At 49.2% G+C, this 23,173-nt stretch overlaps 2 protein-coding genes and 1 long non-coding RNA gene across 9 annotated transcripts; 1 reads left to right on the top strand and 2 right to left on the bottom strand.

Moving 5' to 3' along the window:
- Positions 1 to 3,324: 3,324 nt before the first annotated feature.
- On the bottom strand, positions 3,325 to 5,298 carry LOC147376383 (uncharacterized). 4 transcript variants are annotated; one of them, XR_015160936.1, is made up of 3 exons: positions 5,153 to 5,298; positions 4,946 to 5,063; positions 3,325 to 3,585 (listed from the first exon to the last, which is right to left on the bottom strand). It is a non-coding gene; the product is annotated as an uncharacterized LOC147376383 (long non-coding RNA). The 4 variants fall into 4 exon arrangements; XR_015160935.1 differs by having other exon boundaries at positions 3,325 to 3,778; positions 5,153 to 5,288; XR_015160938.1 differs by having other exon boundaries at positions 3,325 to 3,715; positions 5,153 to 5,283.
- BOLA1 (bolA family member 1) lies at positions 4,983 to 5,911 on the top strand. The gene is made up of 2 exons (XM_086392359.1): positions 4,983 to 5,074; positions 5,422 to 5,911. The coding sequence occupies exon 2, from the start codon at positions 5,425 to 5,427 to the stop codon at positions 5,830 to 5,832; it is 408 nt and encodes a 135-aa protein (XP_086248485.1). The 5' UTR covers positions 4,983 to 5,074; positions 5,422 to 5,424; the 3' UTR covers positions 5,833 to 5,911.
- A 2,867-nt stretch (positions 5,912 to 8,778) lies between these two features.
- Positions 8,779 to 22,995, bottom strand: SV2A (synaptic vesicle glycoprotein 2A). 4 transcript variants are annotated; one of them, XM_086392360.1, is made up of 13 exons: positions 22,859 to 22,995; positions 18,182 to 19,147; positions 16,488 to 16,668; positions 15,521 to 15,672; positions 15,271 to 15,404; positions 14,614 to 14,703; positions 14,283 to 14,393; positions 14,024 to 14,112; positions 13,197 to 13,361; positions 12,849 to 12,982; positions 11,845 to 12,051; positions 11,085 to 11,244; positions 8,779 to 10,653 (listed from the first exon to the last, which is right to left on the bottom strand). In XM_086392360.1, exons 2-13 carry the CDS (start codon positions 18,801 to 18,803, stop codon positions 10,470 to 10,472), a joined length of 2,229 nt encoding a protein of 742 aa, XP_086248486.1. In that variant the 5' UTR covers positions 18,804 to 19,147; positions 22,859 to 22,995; the 3' UTR covers positions 8,779 to 10,469. The 4 variants fall into 4 exon arrangements, with proteins under 4 accessions (XP_086248486.1, XP_086248487.1, XP_086248489.1 ...); XM_086392361.1 differs by lacking the exons at positions 15,271 to 15,404; positions 22,859 to 22,995 and having other exon boundaries at positions 18,182 to 18,998; XM_086392363.1 differs by lacking the exons at positions 15,271 to 15,404; positions 16,488 to 16,668; positions 18,182 to 19,147 and having other exon boundaries at positions 22,859 to 22,940.
- Between the last annotated feature and the right edge of the window lie 178 nt (positions 22,996 to 23,173).

Genomic DNA, 23,173 nt, shown 5'->3' on the forward strand with positions numbered 1-23,173 from the left:
CTGAGCCTTGGTTTACTTATTTGTGAAACAATTATAGTTGGCCTTTGGTCAACAAACCACTCTCCAGATGCTAGCTATCAACAGTAGACTGTGGTAGCCAGATTGATAGAAGATACAATAGAAGTTCATCAATTAAAGAAAAACAATATACCCTACCATAACAGAGTTGTTAGAATAAATGAGAATTAAATACAAGGAGCCTGGTACAGAGCTGGAACCTGAGAGCCCAAAATGCTGGATTAGGAAGCAGAATAACTTAATGGTTAAGAGTTCAAATTCTGCAGCCTGACTCCTGAGTTTGCTTACTAGATCTATGACCATAGACAAATTAATGTATTATCTAACCTGTAAGGGTGTCTGCTTCCTCAAAATGGTAAACCAAAAGTACTAACAGTAGCTACTTCACAAACTTGTTGCAAGAATTAAGAGTTCATTTAGAATAGTACCTGTCACCAACAAAGCATCCTCCCACCATTCCCCACCACTGTCACTGGATTAGCAAATTACAAGGCACTCACCAAAAACAAGTGCTAAAGATTCCATCTCTTTAACATCATTCTAATTGTTTTACTTCTCTCTCTAGCTCATTTCCTGTCTTCACTCAGGTTATCTTTCACCAGACTACTGCTAAAGGCTCTTCTATTCTTCGCTTGCATTCTTTTCATTCCCCTAATATATTCACACACTAGCCAAAGTGATCTTCTAAAGAAAATCTTATTTTCTCACTTTATACCTTTTCCCAGGTGATTTCACTCCCTTCCTTCCCACTTTCCCACCTTCACCCCACTGCACACGATCTTATTTCATCTTCAACAACTCTTACATCTCAGATGCCAAAATTAATAAACAAAATCTTAACAAGAAACAGAATATTACATAGACTCAAACATCTCCTACAACTACAAATGGAAAATAAAAATTTTACATTTTTTTTTCTGAGAGATACCACCTTAATCAACTGATCAGAATTATCATTAACAATAGGACAAAGCGAATTACATGCCTCCTATATAGTTCAGTGGGAAGGATTCAATACCACTTCTGCAGTTTTCCTGCCAAAAGTGTATATCCTAAATCTGAATCAGAAAGAAACATTAGAGAAACCCAAATTGAGGGATATTCAACAAAATAAATGGTCTGTGTGTGCGTGGTAAGTCACTTCAGTTGTGTCAGACTCTGCGATCCTATGGACTGTAGCCTGCCAGGCTCATCTGTCCATGGAATTCTCTAGGCAAGAATACTGGAGTGGATTGCCATGCCCTCCTCCAGGGGATTTTTCCCAGCCCAGGAATCAAACCCTGCATTTCCTGCATTGGCAGGTGGGTTCTTCACCACTAGCACCACCTGAAAAGTGCAGATGGTCTGTACTCCTCAAAAATGCCAAAATCATGAAAGACAAAGACTAAGGAACTATTCCAGATTAAATGGAGGCCATAGAGACATAACAACTGAATACAGCGTGTGATCCTAGACTGGATCCTGGCCCAGATTTTTTTTTTTTTTTTTCATTTTATATAAAGGACAATGGGACAATGAAAAATTTTCAGTAAAATCTGTAGTACTGTATCAATGTTAATTTCCCAAATTTGACAATTATACTGTAGTTATGTGAGAAAAAAGTTTTTACTAAGAATGTATTAGCAAATATATATTAGAGCTCTTCAGAGAAACAGAACAAAAAAGATACATATGCAGAGAGTAAGAGCAAACAAGCAAGAGAGAGAGAGAGATTTATTATAAGCAGTTGGCTCACATGATAATGGAGGCTGACAAGTCCCTAGATCTGCAGGGTGAGTCAGCAAGCTGGAAACCCAGAAGAGCTGATTGTGTAGTTACAGTTCAAGCCTGAAGGTCTGAGAACCAAGTGACGCAGTGCTGCAGTGCCAGTCAAAAGCTAACAGGCTGGAGACCCAGGAAGTGCCAGTGTTTCAGTTCAAGTCTGAACGCAGGTAAAAAGCCAGTGTCCCAGTTCAAAGAACTGGGACAGGAAAGAACTCTTTTTCAGAGAGGGTTAGCCTTTTTGTTCTGTTCAGGCTTTTCACTGATTGGATGAGACCCAGCCACAACAGGGAGGGCAATCGGCTTTACTCAGTCTACCAATTTAAATCTCATCCAAAACCATCCAGAATAACATTTGCCCAAATATCTGGGCTGGAGAAGGCAATGGCACCCCACTCCAGTACTCTTGCCTGGAAAATCCCATGGATGGAGGAGCCTGGTGGGCTGCAGTCCATGGGGTCGCTAAGAGTTGGACACGACTGAGCAACTTCACTTTCACTTTTCACTTTCATGCATTGGAGAAGGAAATGGCAACCCACTCCAGTGTTCTTGCCTGGAGAATCCCAGGGACAGGGGAGCCTGGTGGGCTGCCGTCTATGGGGTCACACAGAGTCGGACACGACTGAAGCGACTTAGCAGCAGGAGCAAATATCTGGGCACCCTGTGGCCCAGTCAAGTTGACACTTAAAATTAACCATTGCAAGTAGTTAGAGGTAAATGGGCTCTATCTCTGAAGCTTACTCTCAGATGGTTCAGAAAAAAATTATATATGTGTAGTTAGATAAGAAATAAAGCAATCATGATAAAATGTTAATATTTGGATAATGTGGGCATCAGGGTGAGCGGTATACAGAATTATTTGTACTATTTGTAGTTATTTGTAATTTCTGTAGCTCTGAAAGCACTTAAGAAAAAGTTAAAAATAAAATGCATACACACACAGAACCATATATCCAACATGACATCTCTTCTTGGATATCATAAAGACACTACAAACTCAAGTCCAAAAAGAATTGGACACCAATCTCCCCCTTCCCCACCCTTCCAACCCTTCTTCCAAAATTCTGTATCTTAGGGAACAAATGCCATCCATCTTGATGCCCAAAGCTGATAATTATCCTTCATACTGTCCCTCCCATAATTACCCACAATTTCTTTCCGTCTCCACCTCCACCACCACCATGGTCCAAGACATCAACATTCTCACCTAGATTGCTACACAAACCTCTAAACTGGTCTTCCTGCTTGTGTCATTACCTCCTTTATAGTTCTCACACTGAAGCCAAGGAACTTTGCAAAATACAGATTTAAAGATGGCTAAATGCAATGCATGATCCTTGACTGACTTTCAAAAAATAAAGGCACTAATGAGACAACTGGGGAGATTTGAATATCAACTGTATATTAGATAATAGTATTGAACAAATGTTAAATGTCTTAGGTGTGGTAATGGTATTGTGGTTATATAGGAAAATGTCCTTGTCTTAGAAGATATATGCTGAAGTATACAGCAATGAAGTATAAAGATTTTCAACTCTCAAATGATTCAACAAAAATGGTAACAGTTTTTATTTTTATTATGTATACACATATGTGAAGAAAGCTGAGCGCTGAAGAATTGATGCTTTTGAACTGTGGTGTTGGAGAAGACTCTTGAGGGTCCCTTGGACTGCAGGGAGATCCAACCAGTCCATTCTGAAGGAGATCAGTCCTGGGTGTTCTTTGGAAGGAATGATGCTAAAGCTGAAACTCCAGTACTTTGGCCACCTCATTCGAAGAGTTGACTCATTGGAAAAGAGTCTGATGCTGGGAGGGATTGGGGGCAGGAGGAGAAGGGGACGACAGAGGATGAGTTGGCTGGATGGCATCACCGACTCGATGGACATGAGTCTGAGTGAACTCCAGGAGTTGGTGATGGACAGGGAGGCCAGGCGTGCTGCGATTCATGGAGTCACAAAAAGTCGGACATGACTGAGCGACTGAACTGAACTGAACTGAACTGATACACATATTCAAAGAGATTAAAAAGCAAATATGGAAAAGTGTTAGTAAATATAGATGAAGGATAAATGGGGTGTTCATTATACTAACCTTGCAATTGACATTATGTTAAAAAAAAATTTTTAGTGTGATAAGGGTATTTTTCTATAAGAGAATATCCCTTTTATTAGGAGGAGATATGTATTAGAGTACCTAGGGATGAAATGTCATGCTATCTGCAATTTATTTTCTGAAAAAGTATACAAATACACTTTTTAAGTATACAGGTATACATAAAGTACATGTTCAGTCACTCAGTCACGTCCAACTCTTTGTTACCCTATGGACTGTAGACCACAGGGCTCCTCTGTCCACGGAATTATCCTGGTAAGAATACTGGAGTGGGTTGCCACTTCCTACTTCAGGGTAGCTTCCCCAGCCAGGGATCAAACCCCGAGTCTCTTGCATTTCCTGCATAAGCAGGTGGATTCTTTACCACTGGGCCACCGGGAAAGCCTATATATTTATATATATGGAGAAGGCAATGGCACCCCACTCCAGTGCTCTTGCCTGGAATATCCCATGGACAGAGGAGCCTGGTGGGCTGCAGTCCATGGGGTCGCGACTGAGCGACTTCCCTTTCACTTTTCACTTTTATGCATTGGAGAAGGAAATGGCAACCCACTCCAGTGTTCTTGCCTGAAGAATCCCAGGGACAGGGGAGCCTGGTGGGCTGCCGTCTATGGGGTCTCACAGAGTCGGACACGACTGACGTGACTTAGCAGCAGCAGCAGCAGCAGCAGCGCACAATAATTATGTATTCGATAAAGGAAATGGACTTCCATTTTCTTGTATATAAAAGTGTTGGGCTAGATAGAGGAGCCTGGCGGGCTACAGTTCATGGGGTCTCCAAGAGTCGGACACGACTGAGCGACAAACACTGCTACTGCTGCTATTCCGGGAGACCTGGGTTCCATCCCTGGATGGGGAAGATCCCCTGGAGAAGGGCACGGCAACCCGCTCCAACAGTCTACCCTGGAGAACCCCATGGACAGAGGAACTTGGCGGTCTGCAGTCCTTAGGGACGCAAAGAGTCGCAAAGACACCACTAAAGAGACTGAGCATACACGTACGCACGCACGACCTCAAGAGACAAACAGAGACTACAGTTCCCGGGAGCCCTCACCTGCCTGGTCTATCGCGTAGCGAGAACTCCATTTCCCAGAGTGCCTCTGGACGCGAGATCTGCATTCGCCCGGCTTGTCAGGAGTTCCGTCCCAGAGAGGGAACTGCGGTAGCCAAGCCTGAGTACGAGGTAGAAAGGGTCCAGTTTGGGGTTCAGGGAGGGGGCACAGGGACAGCGGCTCAACCAAAAGCCCGGAGTTGCACATACCCTACTCTTGGAACCTCCAGCTCATTCTTTGCGAAAACCCTTAGAAGCGCGGGCTCTCTCTAATCATCGCCGCCCTTCACCTGCTCTCGGCGGAGGCCACAATCTCCCAACGTCACACAGAGGAGAGGGGCGGTGCCTCGCATCTCACTGGCGTCTAGACGGGCTCCCAGGGTGGACGTTGGCCGGAGGCGGGGGCTAGGGTGTTTGAGACGCTGGTACCAAGAGCGAGGCCCTGACCCTCACTGCTCCCGTCTTTGTCTCTGCCGTAGCCGATGCTGAGTGGGCAGCTGGTCGTACGCCTGTTCTCCATGGCCAGCCGCGTCTGTATGTCCCGGGGCAGTGCGGGATCAGGGGTCATCGGTCCCGTCGAGGCTGCCATTCGCACGAAGTTGGAGCAGGCCCTGAACCCCGAAGTGCTGGAGCTGCGTAATGAGAGCGGCGGCCACGCGGTCCCACCGGGCAGTGAGACCCATTTCCGCGTGGCGGTGGTGAGCTCTCGCTTTGAGGGACTGAGCCCGCTACAAAGGCATCGGCTGGTCCATGCGGCTCTGTCAGAAGAGCTGGCTGGGCCAGTCCACGCCCTGGCCATACAGGCGCGGACCCCCGCCCAATGGAAAGAGAACCCTCAACTAGACACAAGTCCCCCCTGCCTAGGTGGGAGCAAGAAAAGTCGAAACTAACCCTGGACTTGGAGAGAGGGAGGACCAGGATTCAAGCGGGTTTCGTGAGAATAAACTACTGGGGCTTTCTTCCATTTAATACAGTCTGGTATTTGTTAGAAACGAGTAATGTAATATGCCCGTTTAACCAGCATATGCCTATTCTCAGGAGAGAGTAATTCATTTCACGTTAAGGTTAAGCTAAGAAGAGGGGACAATCCCTACTATTCAGGAAAAGCTGCCCAGTTGTTTCATTTTAAATTGTGACTAGGGAATCGCCAGACTTTATATAAGTTACTAGTAATCCTGTACATTAAAAGAGAAATTATCATATGAGGTGAATTGCAGTGGTGTTAATGGCCTGCTGTCAGTGCTACAGATGTTCTTCGGAAAAGAAAGATACTTGAAGCCTAGGCATAGTCAGAAAGAGCTTCGTTAAGCCAGAAAAGAGAGGAAAGTTGCTGCTAACAGGGGAAAGAGCCCAAGCAAGGGCAAAGAAGCTGGACTGGGCAGAGTTATTGGACAAAACAGCAATTACGGATGCGTTTGAACTTCAAACTTAGGGGATGTTTGGCTTTCTAACAACCTGTCCATTTCCAAAAGGATTTGCATTTCTCATGAGGAAAAAAATCTTTAAAAAAACAAACACTAAAGCAGTGAAAAGATTATAACCTAGGAAATGAGTATAGAAGATGGAGAAAACTTTACAAAGCCCTTTTTCTTATGAGCCTTCCAAACGTTGTCATAATTCTGAGGGGAACAAGTAATGTCTAGATAAGCAATTTTCTGATGATCTCTGTGTAGAGATCGAACTTAGTAAAGAAAAGGCTTGGTTAACATTTATCCACCATTTCCGGCTAAGGAGTTTAGACTGCATCTGGTTGGGCGGTAGGGAGTCATCATTGAAGAGTTTTGAGAAAAGGATGGCAAAGAGCATTTGGGGGCAGTGATGTTAGTCGGTTGTCATAGGGAATTGGAGGCATGGAGAGTAACCAATGGTGAAGGCAGAACTTTGGCTGAGAGGTTAGCTGTTGAAATGGAAAGGAAGGAGTTGATTTGAGAGCTATCATTTTTAAAAAACCAAAAGGATTTGATTAGAACTGAAATGGACTTCAGTGAGAGGGGAGTCAATGGTAACCCTCAGGCAGGGTTTTTAGATTTCTTCACAGGTAAGAATTCCCAAGGGAGCTTGTTTAAAATATGGATTCTAGGTCACCTCTTTTCCAAAAAAAGGATTCTGAATCCACAAATCAAGAATGGAATCTGGAATCTATATTTTAAAAAAACACAAAAGGATTTGGAGTGAAGTTGGTTCTGTTCTCAAGAAATATCACTCCCAAGTTTTTATTTGTTTTCATTTGTGGAGTTTTTAGATTTTTTTAAATTTGTTTTTGTGAATATTATTTTATTATAGCAAAAACTTAATATGAGATCTGCCTTCTTAACAAATGTTTAAGTGTATGATACATTATCACTGACTACAAGTACAATGTCATACAGCAGATCTCTAGAGTTTAATCATCTTGCTTAGCTGAAACTTAAGGTCTGTTGATTGATAATTCCCTACTTCCCTCTCCCCTCCACCCCATCCTGCCCCTAGCAGCCAACATCCCACTGATTCTATTCAGCTATTATAGATAACTCATATAAGTAGAATCATGCATATTTATCTTTCTGTGGCTGGCTTATTTCACTTAGCATAACGTCCTCATGATTTATCACAGCCGAATTTCCTTTTTTTAAGGCTGGCGAGTATTTCATTGTTTGTATATATTAATTTTTCCTTATCCAGGCATTTGTCAATTCAGGTTGTTTCCACATCTTAGCTATTGTGATAATGCTGCAATGAACATGAGAGTCCTAACACTTCTCCAGGATCCTGATTTCAGTTCTTTTGGGTAAATACCCAGAAGTGGGATTGCTGGATCATATGGTAGTTCTATTTTTGAGAAACTTCCGTATTTTCCAGAGTGGTTGCACCATTTTGTATTCCCACCAACAGTGTGCAGGGGTTCCAATATCTCCCCATCTTCAGTAATACTTTATATAATATATATATTATTTGGGGGCTTCCCTGGTGGTTCAGAGGGTAAAGCATCTGCCTGCCATCCCGGAGACCTGGGTTTGATCCCTGGATCGGGAATATCCCCTGGAGAAGGAAATGGCAACCCACTCCAGTACTCTTGCCTGGAAAATGCTATGGATGGAGAAGCCTGGTAGGCTACAGTCCGTGGGGTCGCAAAGAGTCGGACATGACTGAGCGACTTCACTCACTATATTATATATATATATATATATATATATAAAATATATATATATATATATATATATATAAATAGCTATCCTGACAGGTATGAGGTGGTATTTCATTAAGGTTTTTATTGTACTTCCCTGATGATTAGTGACATTGAGCATTTTTTATATACATATATACCTACTGGCCACCTGATGTGAAAAGCCGACTCACTGCAAAAGACCCTGTTGCTGGGAGAGATGGAGGGCAGGAGAAGAAGGCAACAGAGGATGAGAGGGTTGGATGGCATCGACTCAATGGACGTGAGTTTGAGCAAACTGGGCAATAATGAAGGACGGGAAGCCTGGCGTGCTGCTCTGCATGGGGTTGCAAAGAAGTCAGATACGACTGAACAGTACCTCTTGGTCATTTTATGTGTTTGGAAAAATGGCTACTCAAGTCTTTAGCCCATTTTTAAATCAGGTTATTAGTTGTTTTGCTATTAAGTTGTAGGACATTACCCCAAGTTTTCGAAACTAGGAGACTATGAGGACCCTCTATCTATAAAAGTGGAAAGGTCAGCATAGAGGCCAACTCAGGAAGTAAATGTGATGCATCGTGTTACTCTGGCCTTCAGTTTGGAGAAAGGAGTTGTTTTTCCAGCTCACCATCTTCTGCCTCAGGAGGCAGAACAAAGTTGGATGTAGGTAGAGGCGAAGAAGCAGACATAGCCATTTTAGGTTTGAAGGATTTGTTTCCTTTTTATTTTTCATCAGTATTTTTCATTTATTTTTTTTTACATCAACAGAGTTGGATTTAGGGTTCCCCAGGAGAGTAAGGGAGATGGATGGGTCCCTCCAGGGAGGTGCAGGGGAGAGGGCTGCGTCCAGCAAGTGAAGGGTGAAGAGAGAGGGTGCACACTCATACACTGGGCACTGGAGAAGGCAGTTCTTTGAGCACAGACATCAGAGAGTTAAACAGTCACCACCTGGTTCACTTTTACAAAATGGGAGTGACCATAGGGTGGGGGCACCAGACGCAGCATGAGGCGGCTGAATTTGGATTTTCTTTTTTTGTTTGTTTTCACTTTTTTCCTTTTAACTTTTTAACATTTACAAACAGCTAAAAACTACAACACATCACAGCTACAGTGTTGGGGGTGGAGGACGGGGGCACCCAAGAAAGCAACCACACGGGGCGGGGGCGGGGGGCAGGGGCAGCTTAACCTACACGGGCTATCCTGTGGGGAGGGTGAGATGAGGAAACTGAGGCTTCTGGTCCTGCATTAGGGGTCCCTGGCTTACTGCTGAAACTCTTCCCACTGTGCAGGAGTTGCTAGGAAAGCCCGGTTCCTGCCCTACCCCAGCTCCTTGTGCTTTTGATCTGCTGGTTTGACCACATACTGGTTTCTTCCCCTCCCCTGCTCCTCTGCCGGTGAGGAGACAGTCGAGGTGGGAGGGCAGCTGTGCTGTTCCCGTCTGTGCTGTGTAGGGAGAGCCTCTCACTCCAGAGGAGGCCTGTGCTTCTTGAGAGATGGGGAGGAGATGAACTTTGTCAGGTGCCCTTGGCTGTTCCTAGACTGTGAGACTCTTCTCCCAGCCTGCCGAGGCTCCTGCCACCCAGGCCAGGCTCAGAAACGAGATTAGGGGAGGTACTGTGGGGAGCAGGTACCTGTGTGTGTGTCCACTGAAATTACCCTTGGCTTGTATTTTAGGACAGTATAATGACACCCCCACCCCACAGCACACACATACACACACACACACACATACATAAGTGTACACAAGCATTCACACACACACAGTCCTGCTGAGCTGCCTCAGAACTTAATATATAAATAAATAAGAATCAGAAAGCTAATTTCATAAAATTCAGGCTTGTAGCCCAAATTGAGGGGGAACTGGAGGCCAGGGGGCTGAGGTTTATTGCTACTTTCCCAGCATCCAACAGGAGGCATGAGAGGGCACTCTAGGCCCTTCCAACTCTAAGTTCTTTTGGTCCATGGTCTATATCAAGCCCTAGCCCCCTGCATAACCACCTGCTTGTGGTTTCCGCCAGAGCCCAGGCAGAGGGAATAAGGGGGAAAAGCCCCAGGAGCTGGGAAGAGCAAGGGCCTCTCACTAACACTGGGGGAGAAGGGTGGGGCCAAGCCTTCTCTTGTGCAAAGTCAGGGGTGGTAGGAGGTGGGAAACAGAGCTACACCCCAAATCTAGGATGGAGGAGCCTTCCCGGTAGTCCCTGCCCACGGGGTCTCACACATGCACACACATACATACACACACACACACTCACGCATACATGGCTAAGACACTAAACAGGAGGCGGGGAACGAGGGCTCTGGCAGCCAGGATGGCAGGGCAGGGAACGGGAAGAGGGAATTGTTGGTCTCACAGTGTGCCTGCCACCCGCAAAGCCCGAGATTCCCTCACTGCAGCACCTGCCCCCGGGTCTCGGGCAGCTTCAGGGCCAGAGAACTCCCGAGGGCAAGGGCAGCGGAGGCAAAGAGGATGGGGGCAGCCTTGGTGATTCCCACAAAGGACGTGAAGATGCTGATCCCCAGCACAGCTGCCAGCTTACACAGGGCATTCAGGAAGCCGAAGGCTGTGGTTCTGCTCAGGAGTCCCCCAGCACAGCAAATGAGATGGAGGGGCCGGGGAGGGAGACAAAGGACGGGGCATGGGAGGATTTGTGGGGGAAGAGGGGCAGGTAAAGGAGAGGGCCAGCAGTGTCCAAGAGGGAGAGGAAGAATGGAGCAATTAGAGAGGAGGGGTACAAACCAGGGAATACAGATAAATTGGGAGGCAAGGGGGAAGGGACACCAAAAAATTAGGTTAATAGTTAAGACTTCAAGGAGTGAATATAAAAGCTACCAGCTTAAAAAAAAAAAAATGCTACCAGCTTTTAGAAGAGAAACTCAAGGGGAATATGTACCCTTTTACCCCTAAAGATGCCTTCCCCATCAGCCCCCTTCCTCACCCCGTTTCTGTCCTGCCCTCTGAGCCCTAAACCTGCTGCCCTGCCCCCACCACACGCCTGTTACCTCTTGTCCGAGGGGTAGAGTTCAACAGTCAACACGTCCAGCGCGTTCCAGGATGCGATGCTGACCCCCCCGAAAAGGCAGAGCAGAGCGATCATGGCGGACTCACTGTTCCCGAAAGACAGGAAGAAGCAGGAGACACAGGACATCACGCTGGAGCCAGCTGGAGCCAGGGAGGAAGAAAGCAGCATGAGCGTGGCCATGATGAAAGCCACCCACAGCCCACTCTGTCCCTTCGACCAGGATGAGACACTTTCTTTGCCAGGGTACCCAAAAGGAAGGCTTCTCCCTCATCTCCAACCTCACCTACATTGTCTTTTTATTAACAGTATCAGTACCAACCATTCCTCGGTGCAAGCTATGCACCAAACAATTGGATGGTTTACATACATTACTAATAAGTCAGCCTCCTAAGAGGTACTGTCATCCCTGCCATGTTGCAGATGAGACAGCTGGGTTCACAGAGGTGAGTAACTTACCTAAAATGCAGTGGAGCTGAGATTCAAAACCCATGACCCCAAAGCCTGTATCCTAGACTTGCTATTCTGCCCACCTCCTATCCCCAGAGGAGCTTCCTCACCAGACCCCGCCTGGTCATGCAGCCCCCACCTCCCCCCACTCCCTCCAAGGAGAAGACGTGAGACACAGACCCTTCTCTGGCTAAGCTTTCCGCAGACTAAGGTGAGAAGCCCAGTGACCGCCATGCCCTCCCCTGGCCTCCTAGTCAGTTCTGACACACCGCCACCCAGCCTCTCCCCCTTACCAAGCATTCGGAGCCTGCCAATCTTGTCCATGAGCAGAGCAGACACAATGTTCCCAGGAAGCACAGCCAGCGTCCCCAAGAAGCTGACAAAATACACCATGTAGGCGCCTTCACCCGTCCCCGTCACGTCCAGGGGGCAGCCCTCCTTGTTGTGCAGGAATGTGCTGTTCACCAGACGGCTGTTCACAAACTTGTACTCAAACAGGTCTGGGGGCGAAGACCAAGACAGGCAGACAATCATGGCACATGTGAGAGGGAGGCTGCTATTGCTTATGCTCAGGGCTCTGCCTTTGAGGGGTTTAGCAGGTGGGGCTCTCAGAATCAGTCAGAACACTATGGCAAAACACCATAGGAGCTAGGATCCTTTTGTGCCACAAAATGACCATAGTTTACCAAATGAAACAGTGTGCTTGGCTGTTGCTATGTTTTCTCCTAATGATGTCTACTGATTTCTTGTTCATTCTTTTTGTCTACTCTAAGCAGTAGCAGAGCCATAAGTTTAGGACAAATTACTGAGCAAATATTAAAAAGCCTTAGAATCCTATCCATTTTTTTTCTGCAAGATAGGAAAACTCATTCAGCACTCCATTTAGAGGTGGGAAACCTGAGTCTAGCTCACAAAACCAGCATTTCATGTGCATATAGTTTGACAATCCCTGTTAAAGAAAAGGATTGTTTTTCTTTTTTTCCCAAGGCTGCTCTTTTGAATGATTTTGCCCTCTTCAAAAGTGCATTAATATCACAATATTGAGTTGTTTCAATTCTAGCCAAAAGCAAACAAACTTGATGTTTTCGTCAGATGTTCTACTTATTACAGAAAAATGATCAATTACCATTAGATTGTTGTAATTATTAGTAGTAACTAACAGACCCCCCTATTACCTCCAAGGCTCTGAAGAGCTCAGCTTGAGAACCCTGAGTTAGGGAATGAAGAAGGTTCCCTTTCTCCAGCTCAGGGTCCACCCAATCCTTTGGTCTGTCAGCCTCTAGCCATCCCACCTTACCAGTGTTATAGAACACGGTGTTGATGAACGTGCAGTTGCGGAAAAATGTGTTGCTGGATGTGACATCCTCGAAGTAACACTCCTCAAACAGGGAGTCCTCAAAGGACACTGACTTCAGACGTAGCCCAATGAACCTGTAAAGCCAGGATGATGAAAGCCACCTTCCCCTCATTCTTACACCCTCCTCCAACACTCGTGAAGTAACAGTGAAGTAAGACAGGAAGCTGCAGGGTTGAGAAGAACCACGGGTCTTTGCCCCCAAACAGCTTGTCTCTGAACCCCCAGACTCACAAAAAAGGCAAAGGGTAGGAGGGGTGGAAGGGGTGAAGCTCAAAGATCCCCACATACTTGTCATTGAAGTACTGTCCCCCTCGGTGGATCTGATTCTCCAAGGTGAAGTTAAAAGTCACGTGCTCCACACGTTCCCCAGGGAACACTTTGGTGCGGGCTGCATAGTCCACCGCTTGGAGATGGCGGATCATGTCGGGAAACCAGACAGTCAGGCCATAGTAGCTGAAGCGTCAAGGGCAATGGAATCAGGGCTCATGGATTAGAACCACACAGTCCAGAAGGAGAAAGAAACAGAGGAGTCAGCCCATGTTAGGACCATGCTCACCTCCCCAGCCTCATCTCTCACCTCATCTCATCTTTCACCAACTGCTGTGGTTCTGTGGGACTTCAGGTTCTTCTAACCCTCCTGCCTATTACTTCTTACCTCCCAGGCATTTGCTCTACCTTTTGTGTAAAACAGTCTCTCCATCCCACCCTCAGCCTAACTCCTATTCCTCCTTCAGGACTTAGAGCCCCTCTCCAGCCTACCAGCAATCTGGGCTGGGAAGCCTGTTCCCAGTGCACATCTCCCACCAGGGCACTCCTTATTACAGCTAGTTTGTCTAGCTCCTAGACCAAGATGTAAATTCCATGAGGACTGAGACCACATCTATTCCATCCCAGCAGAGTACCTGGCACAGAACAGAAACTTAATACTGTTCTGCCTATAATATAAGTTTGTTGGATTAAGGAGTGAGGTAGAGGAGCCGGGTGGACTATCAGAGGGGATCCAAACAGCACCTTCCCTCATTATTCATCCCCTTCATTTCCATTTTCTCCACCTCTCTCCCAACCCACAGACCATCACATCCAGCACTTCCGACCCACCCCACCCAGCTCCTCACCTGAATGACATGGTGAACCACACACCCATCATCATCAGAGTGATGCGGCGGTATTCTGGACCAAAACAAGAGAGGAAATTCCCCCAGACCTAGGCGGAATAGGACAAAGTCATACAGCGGCTGCCAGCCAGTAGTTCTAGCACCTCCAGATCCCAGTTTTTCTGCCCCTACCAGCTCCCTCCAGTTCACGCATCACCCCCACCCCCAAGCTCCAGCCCTGCCCTCCTCTCCACCTCTCCACCATCCCCGCCCTCATTACCTGCCCTCCCAGGCTCAAGGCCCGGACCCCCCAGCGCTGGTACCAGGCCCCTGTGTCAGACTGGATCTCAATCAACTCATCCTCCTGATGAATTGTCTTAATGTGGGTTACCTGGGGTCAAAAGAAGGAGTGAGCAGTCACTTAGTCTGTACTTTCCAGCCCTTCCAAGTACCCCAGTTTCTCCTGCGGTAGCAGAGTGGGAAATGGGAGGGAGACATGATACCCTGAGAGATCCCACTGAGATCTCAGTGCGGCCTAGGAAGGTGGGCGTGAGTCGGGGGAGGAGTCCAGGGAGGGGCCAGGTGTGGGCACGTGGAAGACTGTGGCTTACCGAGAAGACTCGCTCAGGATGCCCCTTGGCTCGCATGTTGGTGTCATGGACCTGCTTCAGTACCATCCAGGCCTCATCATGCTTCCCATTCTAGAGCCACAGAAACAATCCCCACATCTGGGTCAGCCCTTCCCTGACCCAGGGCTACAGATCCCCCTCTCTCAACCTGACCTAGGGGCACACCCACCAAGCACTCCCAAAGAGCCCAAGGGGGAGCACAGCAAGAGATAACCAGGCTTGGGCAAGAGTTGGGGATCCCTTGGCACAATGGAAAGAGAAACTGAAAACGAGGGAAATGAAGATGGTCTGTGAGTATGTAGTCAGAGCAGGAGGAGCGTCCTCACCCTGCTGGGTCAGGATAAAGTGGGAGGGGGTGGGCTGTAGGATCCTCTTTTGAACCGTAAAGTCAGGGCCAGGGTCAGGACCCCTGCCTGCAAAACCCTAAGCCACCCATGGTGAAGCAGGTCCTCTGGTTTTAACACCCACAGAACTCCTCTGGAAATACATTCTAAGACAAAGGAAGTGAGATCAAGGCCCCCCAGACCTTGGACCCTAGGAAAGGAAGGCTGCCACGTGGACCAGACCCAGCCCATGGTGGGTGTTTGAATGCAGGAGCCCCTGTTGCCCACCCCCGAGCCCAGCCCCAGCCCCATTCACCTCCAGGAAGAAACGGGGGCTTTCAGGCTGTGTGGTCAGAGCCCCAATGGCAAACACAGAAGGGAAAGCGCAGACGAGGACAAAGACCCTCCAGCTGTGGAACTGGTAAGCAGACCCCATCTGAAAGCTCCACCCTGGCAAGGACAGAGTCACAGCGTCAGCAGAGAGGCCAGAGGCTGTAGGGTCCTACCATAGGGAGCACAGGAGAGGAGAGACAGAGTCTGGGGTACATTTTCTGGGGGCTGCTCACCATAGTGGGGGATGATGGCCCAGGCCATAGCAGCTGCGTACACTCCACCAATCATCCAAAACATGCAGAGCCAGCTCAAATGCTCCCCACGTTTCTCCTGTGCCAGAAACTCCGAGAAATAGGAGAAGACGATGGGGATGGACCCTCCGATCCTGAAGGGCATTGCAAGAATTCAGCGTTGGAAAATGGCTATATTCCTGATTCCATACCCCAGCGCTCTGGATCCCCAAGTCCCTTTCATCTTCTGAACCTTTTAAAGAGAAACTCCTCACCACCATGCCCTATAAGCTCCCTCACCACCAGCCATCAGGCACCCATCCTTGGGACCCTAGGATCCTTTGTCTTGGGACCCTTGGGATCCTAGGAAACAGGCAGGCACGTCTCAGGGAATGAGAAGGAACAAACATTGAATCTTGAAGATGACTACAGAGTTGGAAGGGAGAGCCGATATTCAGAAAAGAGGGGAAATCCCAAAGGAAGAAGAGCAAGAGGAATCTGAGGAAGCAGGCCAGAAGAGAGCTGGGAGACTATGCAAAGGGGACATGCAGGTGGCAGAGGAAGTGTAGAAGTTGGGTGGCTCAGGCATTCAGAGTTCTGGCAGGTGTGGGTATGAACAAGGTTTGTTGTTGAATGCAGGAAATATTTATGCTCTGGGAAGGGGATAACCACAGATACCCAGTGGTGAAGTTGAGCCCTACTGGGTCTCTTGAGGGAACCAGGCTCAGAATGGGACTAAAAGGTAGGGTGGAGGACTCGGGAGTGAACCAGATATGGAATGACAATCTGGACAGATAGTAGACAGGTCCTGGACAGGGAGAAACTGGCCTGAAGGGAGAGGATTTCATTCATTCCGTTCACACATATTTGAGGTATAGCTGGTGTGCCTGGCACTATGTAGGGCCCTAGAGGTATAACAGCAACCAAGGCGCAGCCCTGCCTTCCAGGGACTCACGAGGGGAACACTCACCCGACCCCAGAAAGGAGACGGCAGAAAAGGAAAGTGCCATAACCCTGGACGAAAGATGAGAAAAAGGCGAAGACACTGTTGACTGAGAGTGAGATGAGCAGACACTGTCTTCGACCCAGCCGATCAGCCAGCCCTCCCCAGAGGAAGGCTCCCACCATCATGCCCAGGTAGACAATGAGGCCTGAAGGAAGAGAACAGAGGCAGAAGGGATATGAGCAGACACACTAAGGTTCTCCCACTCGCCAGACATTTAAATGAGCTGAAACTGCAGCAGCATGGACAGAGGATCTGAAGGACTTGTAGGAGCTAAGTCTACCCAGAGATGAGATCAAGTGAGAGAGGATGCATTACATGAGCAAAGACGGAAGGTCATCTCTGCAGCCTGGAGGTTCAAAGGCAGAGATGCAGACATGGGACAGCCCTAGAATTCTCCTTTCTTTCCCTCTCATTCCTTATTGCTCGCTCTTACTCTCTTGCTGTCTCTCACACACACACACACACACGCATACACAATACCCCCATCTCTAGCTTGCCTGGAATGAGAAATGGATCTGCCTAGATTCCCAGACCCTCCCAGGATCCCCTCTAGCCTCTCTACTTGATGCCCTCCAAGCGGCAGGAGGTGTCTCTCATGTTCCCTGGGAAAGAGGCTCCATTCCTTCAATCCTCCCAGGAAATCACACACACACAAAAGTGAAAGTGAAAATCGCTCAGTTGTGTCCAACTCTTTGCGACCCTAAGGACTGTAGCCCACAGGCTCTTCAGTCCCTGGAATTCTCCAGGAAAGAATACTGGAGTGGGTTGCCATTTCCTTCTCCAGGGTAACTTCCCGACCCAGAGATCAAACCCCAGTCTCCGGCATTACAGGCAGATTCTTTACAGAGCTACCACGGAAGCCCACATATAAATCCATTTTTTATTCCTTCCAGTTCCAATACTTCTGGTCCCCAAACTCCCCTGTTCCTTTCTTCTTTCATAAAATCAGAGTTGGAATTGGTCTTAAAAGTTATCTGCTCCAAACTCTGCATTTTACCCAGGCCGAAGCCCAGCCCGAGGGAGAAGGAAACTGCCCAAGATCTCGTGGCAACTTGGTGACAGAGCAAGACCTGATCCCTTCTGAGGGATCCCCTTCTAGGGGATTTCCTCCCTTGGGATCTCCATCAGGAAGGGCCATTAAAGACCACTCGCTGGCCCCTGAACATTCCCAATGCTAACGAAGAGCAAGTGTGACCAGCTTCTCTGGCTGGATTCTTCCCAGCCCCCCACCACCCCAAACTGACTCTCCTCATTTAAATCAAGGGGTTTGGATACTGCCTTCTTGTTCCCCCCAAGAGGGGAAATAATCAGGGTAACAAGAGGAAAGGCTTTGAAGAAACATTAAATGGGGGTCCATCCCATCACAGCCATCTCCTACAGAACTAAGCAGACACCCCACAATTACAGGCCCAAGCCCCAGCCCATGTGCCTTTTCTCTTGCACAAGCAATCTCACCATGACCCAACCTCTAGAGGAGGGTGTCAGGGTGGGGGGAGTGGAGGCGGAGAGCATGACAGAGGAACCCTGAGCCCTCCCAGGGGTATCTTGGGACCAGGATCCTCAGGAATGCAGTGGTGAGGACAGGAGCAGTTCTCAGGCACAGAGAACTGTTTTCCAGAGTTTGGGGCAGGATGGGGCTGGAGCGCAACGTGTCTTACCCAGCATGCCTTTGTTGGAGTCAGACAGGCACATGTCTTTCTCAGCACTGGGCAGCACGAAGCCCACCACGAAGACCTCGACGCCATCGGCCATCAGTGCCAGACCAAGCACGAAATAGAGTGTCCACTGGAAGCGGCCATGGCCGCACTCCCGTAGGATGGCTTCATACTGCTGGGCTAGTTCTTCCCGCTCTTTCCGCCGCTGCGCTTCTCCCCGCCCCCCCGGGGGACCCTCCCCATCACCCAAGCCCCCCCTCACTCCAGCCAGGGGTGCCCCATCTGCCATCCGCTCGCCTTTGCCCCCAGACTCTGCCCGGGGGATGCCCTGATATTCCCCCTCGTAGATCTCATCATCCTCGTCATGGCCCTCAGTGGCATCACTAGATGCACCACCTTCCTCCTCATCCTGGGCCCCTTCCCCTCGGTAATAGCCATCAGCAGGGGCGGGGAAGTCATCATCATCGTCCTCCTCCTCAAAGCGGGAGTAGGATCTCCGGGAATATTCATCCTGGACTCTGTCCAGACCCTTCACCACCTTCTTGGCTGCATGCTTCTTGACTTCCTTGGCAATGTCTTTGGCCCCACGGATGAAAGCTGCCCGGTCTCTGAAGCCCTCTTCCATGATGGGGCTTTGGGACTACTTCACCGAATCTTCCCCCCTTCCTTATTCTGATTTTGCACAAGGGCTCGTGGAGTCAGAAAGACCACTTCCCCGAGTTACTTAGATGAAGTGTGTTTGAGTAACTCTGGGCACAGAATAGAATATAGGATCTGGCCAGTGAGGGTTTAGGAGGGGAAGGGAGGGAAGAGCTTTGGCCTACACCCAGTTCAGTTGGATGCATTGGGAAGGAAGAGGGGGAGAGAGGGTACTGGAAGGGGAGGGGGAGCTAGGTTGGGGAGGCTAAGCTGGGGAGCCAGGATAACTCAGAAAAGGCTGCTACTTCTCTTCCAGGAGTCTCTGGAGATCTAGAAAAAGATGAGAGGGAGAAAAAAGGAGGTTGTGAGGCCTAAGACACTGAAGAGGGCCAATATAGTGCTCCGGCCAACCCAGAGCCCCACCTGGGCCTTGTGTTACAGAGATGATGGCTTGCTGGCCTCAAGCCCGACTCAGGAAAAAAGGATGACTGTCTGGGCCTGCTATGGGCCATTCAGTATACGTCCCTTACTTTGACCTTGGAGACTAGACCTATGGGATTTGCTCCAAAGTCACAATCAGCTACCCAGAGCCCATCTCCTCATCCCTGGCCCCACTTCAAGAACAGACCCTTTGCTTTACCACCCACCTGCCAAGGATAAAACAGGAAATAGAGAAACCAAAACTCCCTTCTCTAGTCTGGTCTGGGTTTCTTACTGGGAGCAGAGCTTGGGGGGAACGTAAAGAAGGACAACTGAATCCTTCAACCTGTTGTCTTCAGACCACTGATGGCATCTGAAGATGGGGCTTCCATGGTCCTTCCTCAGGTTCCATGGTTGTAGGCTTCACAGGGAGGAGTCTTCTCCCAACGCAGCTCAGCGGGTGAAAGCTCAGCTTCCAGAGTCAGACAGACTTAGATTTGACTTCCTGCTTCAACAGCTTACTAAGTGACCATGAGCATGTCTCTGATCCTCAAAGCCTTAGTTCCCTCTCATTTAAGAGGGGGAAGTAAGGATTAAATGACATAATGAGTATAAGCTCTTTACCATAGTGCCTGGCACATAACAACTGATGAGTAAATATTAGTTATTACGCTTTGTGGTGACAGTAATGTGGTAAGATGACCTCCACTCCCTCACAAGACGTTAGAACAAAAGCCACTTGTGGATGCTCTTTAGGGTGAATGGCAGAAAGGGATACTGGCAAGGAGAGAGCTGGTTCAGTGCAAAGCGCATGACAATCCGATGACATAAGTTGAAATTCCAGCTCTGCCATTTACTAACTGATCTTGAGCAGATTCCTGAACATCTCTAAGCCTCAGAGTCCTTATATTTAAACTGGGGATAATAATCTCTATTTCTCCAAGTTGATGCGATAATTTAATCTCACAACAGACCTTCCATTAGTTTCTTTCCTTCCTATTAGATTGAAAACTGTGAAAGAAGCATCAAGGGCAAAGCAGGGGGGGTCACATTTGGATGCTGTTGTAACCTCCCAATACAGAGTCCCAAGACCCCTCTGTGTTCAAACAAATGCCAGCAGCTGGACCTATATTGTCTGCTCCAGACAAACAATGGAAGACTCACAAAAAGGGAGACGTGGAATCTGAGGTCATGGGGAGAAAAGGGCAGACCAAAATCTAAAAAAGAGGTGATGACTGGCTTGCCACCTTCCTTCAGGATGTCATAAATGGGCCCCCTTTCACTGGTCCGGGTAGAGGTGGAAAATCAAACACATTTCCAACATGGACATCTAAGGTCTATAGCTGTACCTCCTTTCTCCATGGCTTCCTTTTCTAATCCCTTAATCCTTTCTGCTCCTCCAGGAGTCAAGGAAAAGGGAGTCCATAAATACCGCATTGCGTAGGAGCTGATATAGAATGAAAGGGGCTTGGACCTCCCCTCCCCCACAAAAGACATCCTCCAGAGGCAAGCATGGGAGAACCCCCTCTTCCTTCATAGAAGCAGAGGAAGCAGGACTAGATTCTGATCAGAGATCATTCCCCTAAAAATATCCTGCTTCATTCTGTTCCCACCCATCCAGGGCCTTCATTAAATGTCACACATACACTTACACACACACACACACACACACACACACACACACACACACACACACACACGGTGGCCCAGGCAGAAGGGGTAAGTAATGCTATGTAGTTCAGAAAGAAGCACTGGCAAAGCAGAGCCCTACGCCCTCAGGTCACATGTGAGCAGTAGACCACGATGACCAGAACCAGTGACCCCTATGTCACCTTCTTTCCTTGTGGTTCAAGGCCCAAACCATCCCCCATTAGAGAGAGGGAACAGTGGAATCCCCTTTCTGCATGCAATTTGCTTGCCTCACCTTTCCTTCCCAGTTAGGATCTCCCCCCAAACCCTGGCGCAGGCAGATGGGCCCAGGAGGAGCCACGCTCGGTGTTTGTTTACACTCTCCACCCCTGAGAGGAACCGGAAGGGTACAGAGGGCCCCGGAGCCACAGCAGGATGTGAAGGCTCAGCAGCCAGCTCCCCCAGGGCCAACAAGCCCAGGAGCTCAGGAGGGAGAAAAAGAAGACAAATTCTTCAAGCTGGTGAGGAAGCGGTGCTATTTTTAGCCCCCAAAGCAGCACAGGGTGGCTAAGCTTGTGGGAGGGAGACAGACTCGGAGATGTAGAGGTTAAAGGAGACAAGATTCAGGGTTACAGGGCCCTTTAAGGTCTGTTGGCTTCACCTGATGGGAAAACATGCCCGGGAGATTTTCTGCAGAGGATGGGGGGAGGCGGGAGACTCTGAGCAAAGGCCTCCTCTCAGGATAACTCAGTCAGCCCAGGATTGGTTGTGGGGTGGGGAGGTTCAGAACCCCTTACCTCCATCAAAGCCCCTGACTTTGGAAGCCACCTGGATTTCCCAACCCACCCTAGCCCAGGTGACAAGGTCATTAAAAAGCAATCACTTATCAAAACATTCATGGATGTGGGGGAGAGAGGTGCTGGAGCACCCCTCCCCACCACTGCTGGGTAACTGAGCCTCGATCCCCACACCAGAACAGCCAAGGCTGCACTACCCCTGCCTACATACTACCCTACGGTTTGGAAGATGGAGTCTCCACAGTTCTGACGGGAAAAGATCAAGGTGTCAGCTGAGAATGTCCGAGGAGGAATTCGGAGTGGCAGGGACCAGAATGCAAGGGGAGATCTTCACGCGCACAGGCATAGAGACCGCCCCTGCCAGCATCCGCGGCGACCCTCCCCATCCTGCCCCACTCTGGTGTAAGAGCGGAGTCCCTAGAACTGACTGAACCCATTCTCCGAGCGCCTCCCCTCACCCTTGATTCTGCTGCTGGACTAGTGCCCATCAACACTCAACACCCCTTCCCCCCACCCCGGAGCGACTGCCTGCCTCCAGCCCCACCCCCAACCGTGCCCCCAAGCCTGGTTGTTCACCACCTCTATCTACCCAACATTTCCGTTCACCATTCCCTTTCTTCCCTCCTTCATCTGCCCTTCCTCCACCAACCGCCTCCCCACACACACCCCACAAACCCAACCGCACCCCCCCGCCCCCCCTCCCCCCCCGGCCCCCCTCTCCCCCCCCCCCCCCGCTGCAACCCAAGTCCAGGGGCACAGACTGAGGCAGCATATTCTCCCGCCCCAGCCAAGGTCATCTATCACGCGGGGCGGGGGGGGGGGGGGTGTCGGTGTGGGTAGGTGGAGGCGGGGGACAAGAAGAGTTGGGAATTGGAGTTTGAGGGAACCCTATTCCACCTTACAAGCCCCCACCCCCGTTAATATCTGAGGAGAGTAGTATGGGCTTGGTTAAGGTAGAGAAAAACAACCCTCCTCCACACATATATATGTATAAATATATATATTTCCTTCTCTGATCAGCACAGCAACCGCCATAAATGTCCATTCAAACCACCAGCAATCCCCTCACCCCTGATGAGGGACGGTCACCCTCCCCACAAGCAAAGCATCGGAGGATAAAATGGCTGCAAGGCAAGGCGAGGATGCTGCTGCCCCGGGGCGGGGTGGAGCTGAGAAACTGAGAGAGGGGTCTCACCTGGGCTGAGTCCCCCAGATAAGGGAGTCTGGGTGAGGGCGGGGATCCCGGCAGTGGGGCAGGCGGCAGCGGCGTCTGCTCTGGGTACCAGGGGAAGCAGCAATGCAGACCTGCCCCACCACGGGCTCCGGCCCCGCCTCCGCCCTCCCCCCGCCCTCCCCCGCCCCCCCCCGCCCCCCCGCACCAGAGAGCATCGGGAGAGACCATTGTTGGGGGGTGGGGGGTGGAAGAAAAAAAGAGGATGGGGAGGGACTCGGGGTTCTGGGGAGAGGTGGTGAGGGTGCTGGAGGGGCTGTCACAGGGGCAGCTGGAGAT

This window comes from Bos grunniens, chromosome 3, assembly GCF_055505025.1.
Source record: "Bos grunniens cultivar Pamir isolate PY7600 chromosome 3, Bosgru_T2T1.0, whole genome shotgun sequence".
In the NCBI taxonomy this organism is placed as follows: Eukaryota; Metazoa; Chordata; class Mammalia; order Artiodactyla; family Bovidae; genus Bos; species Bos grunniens.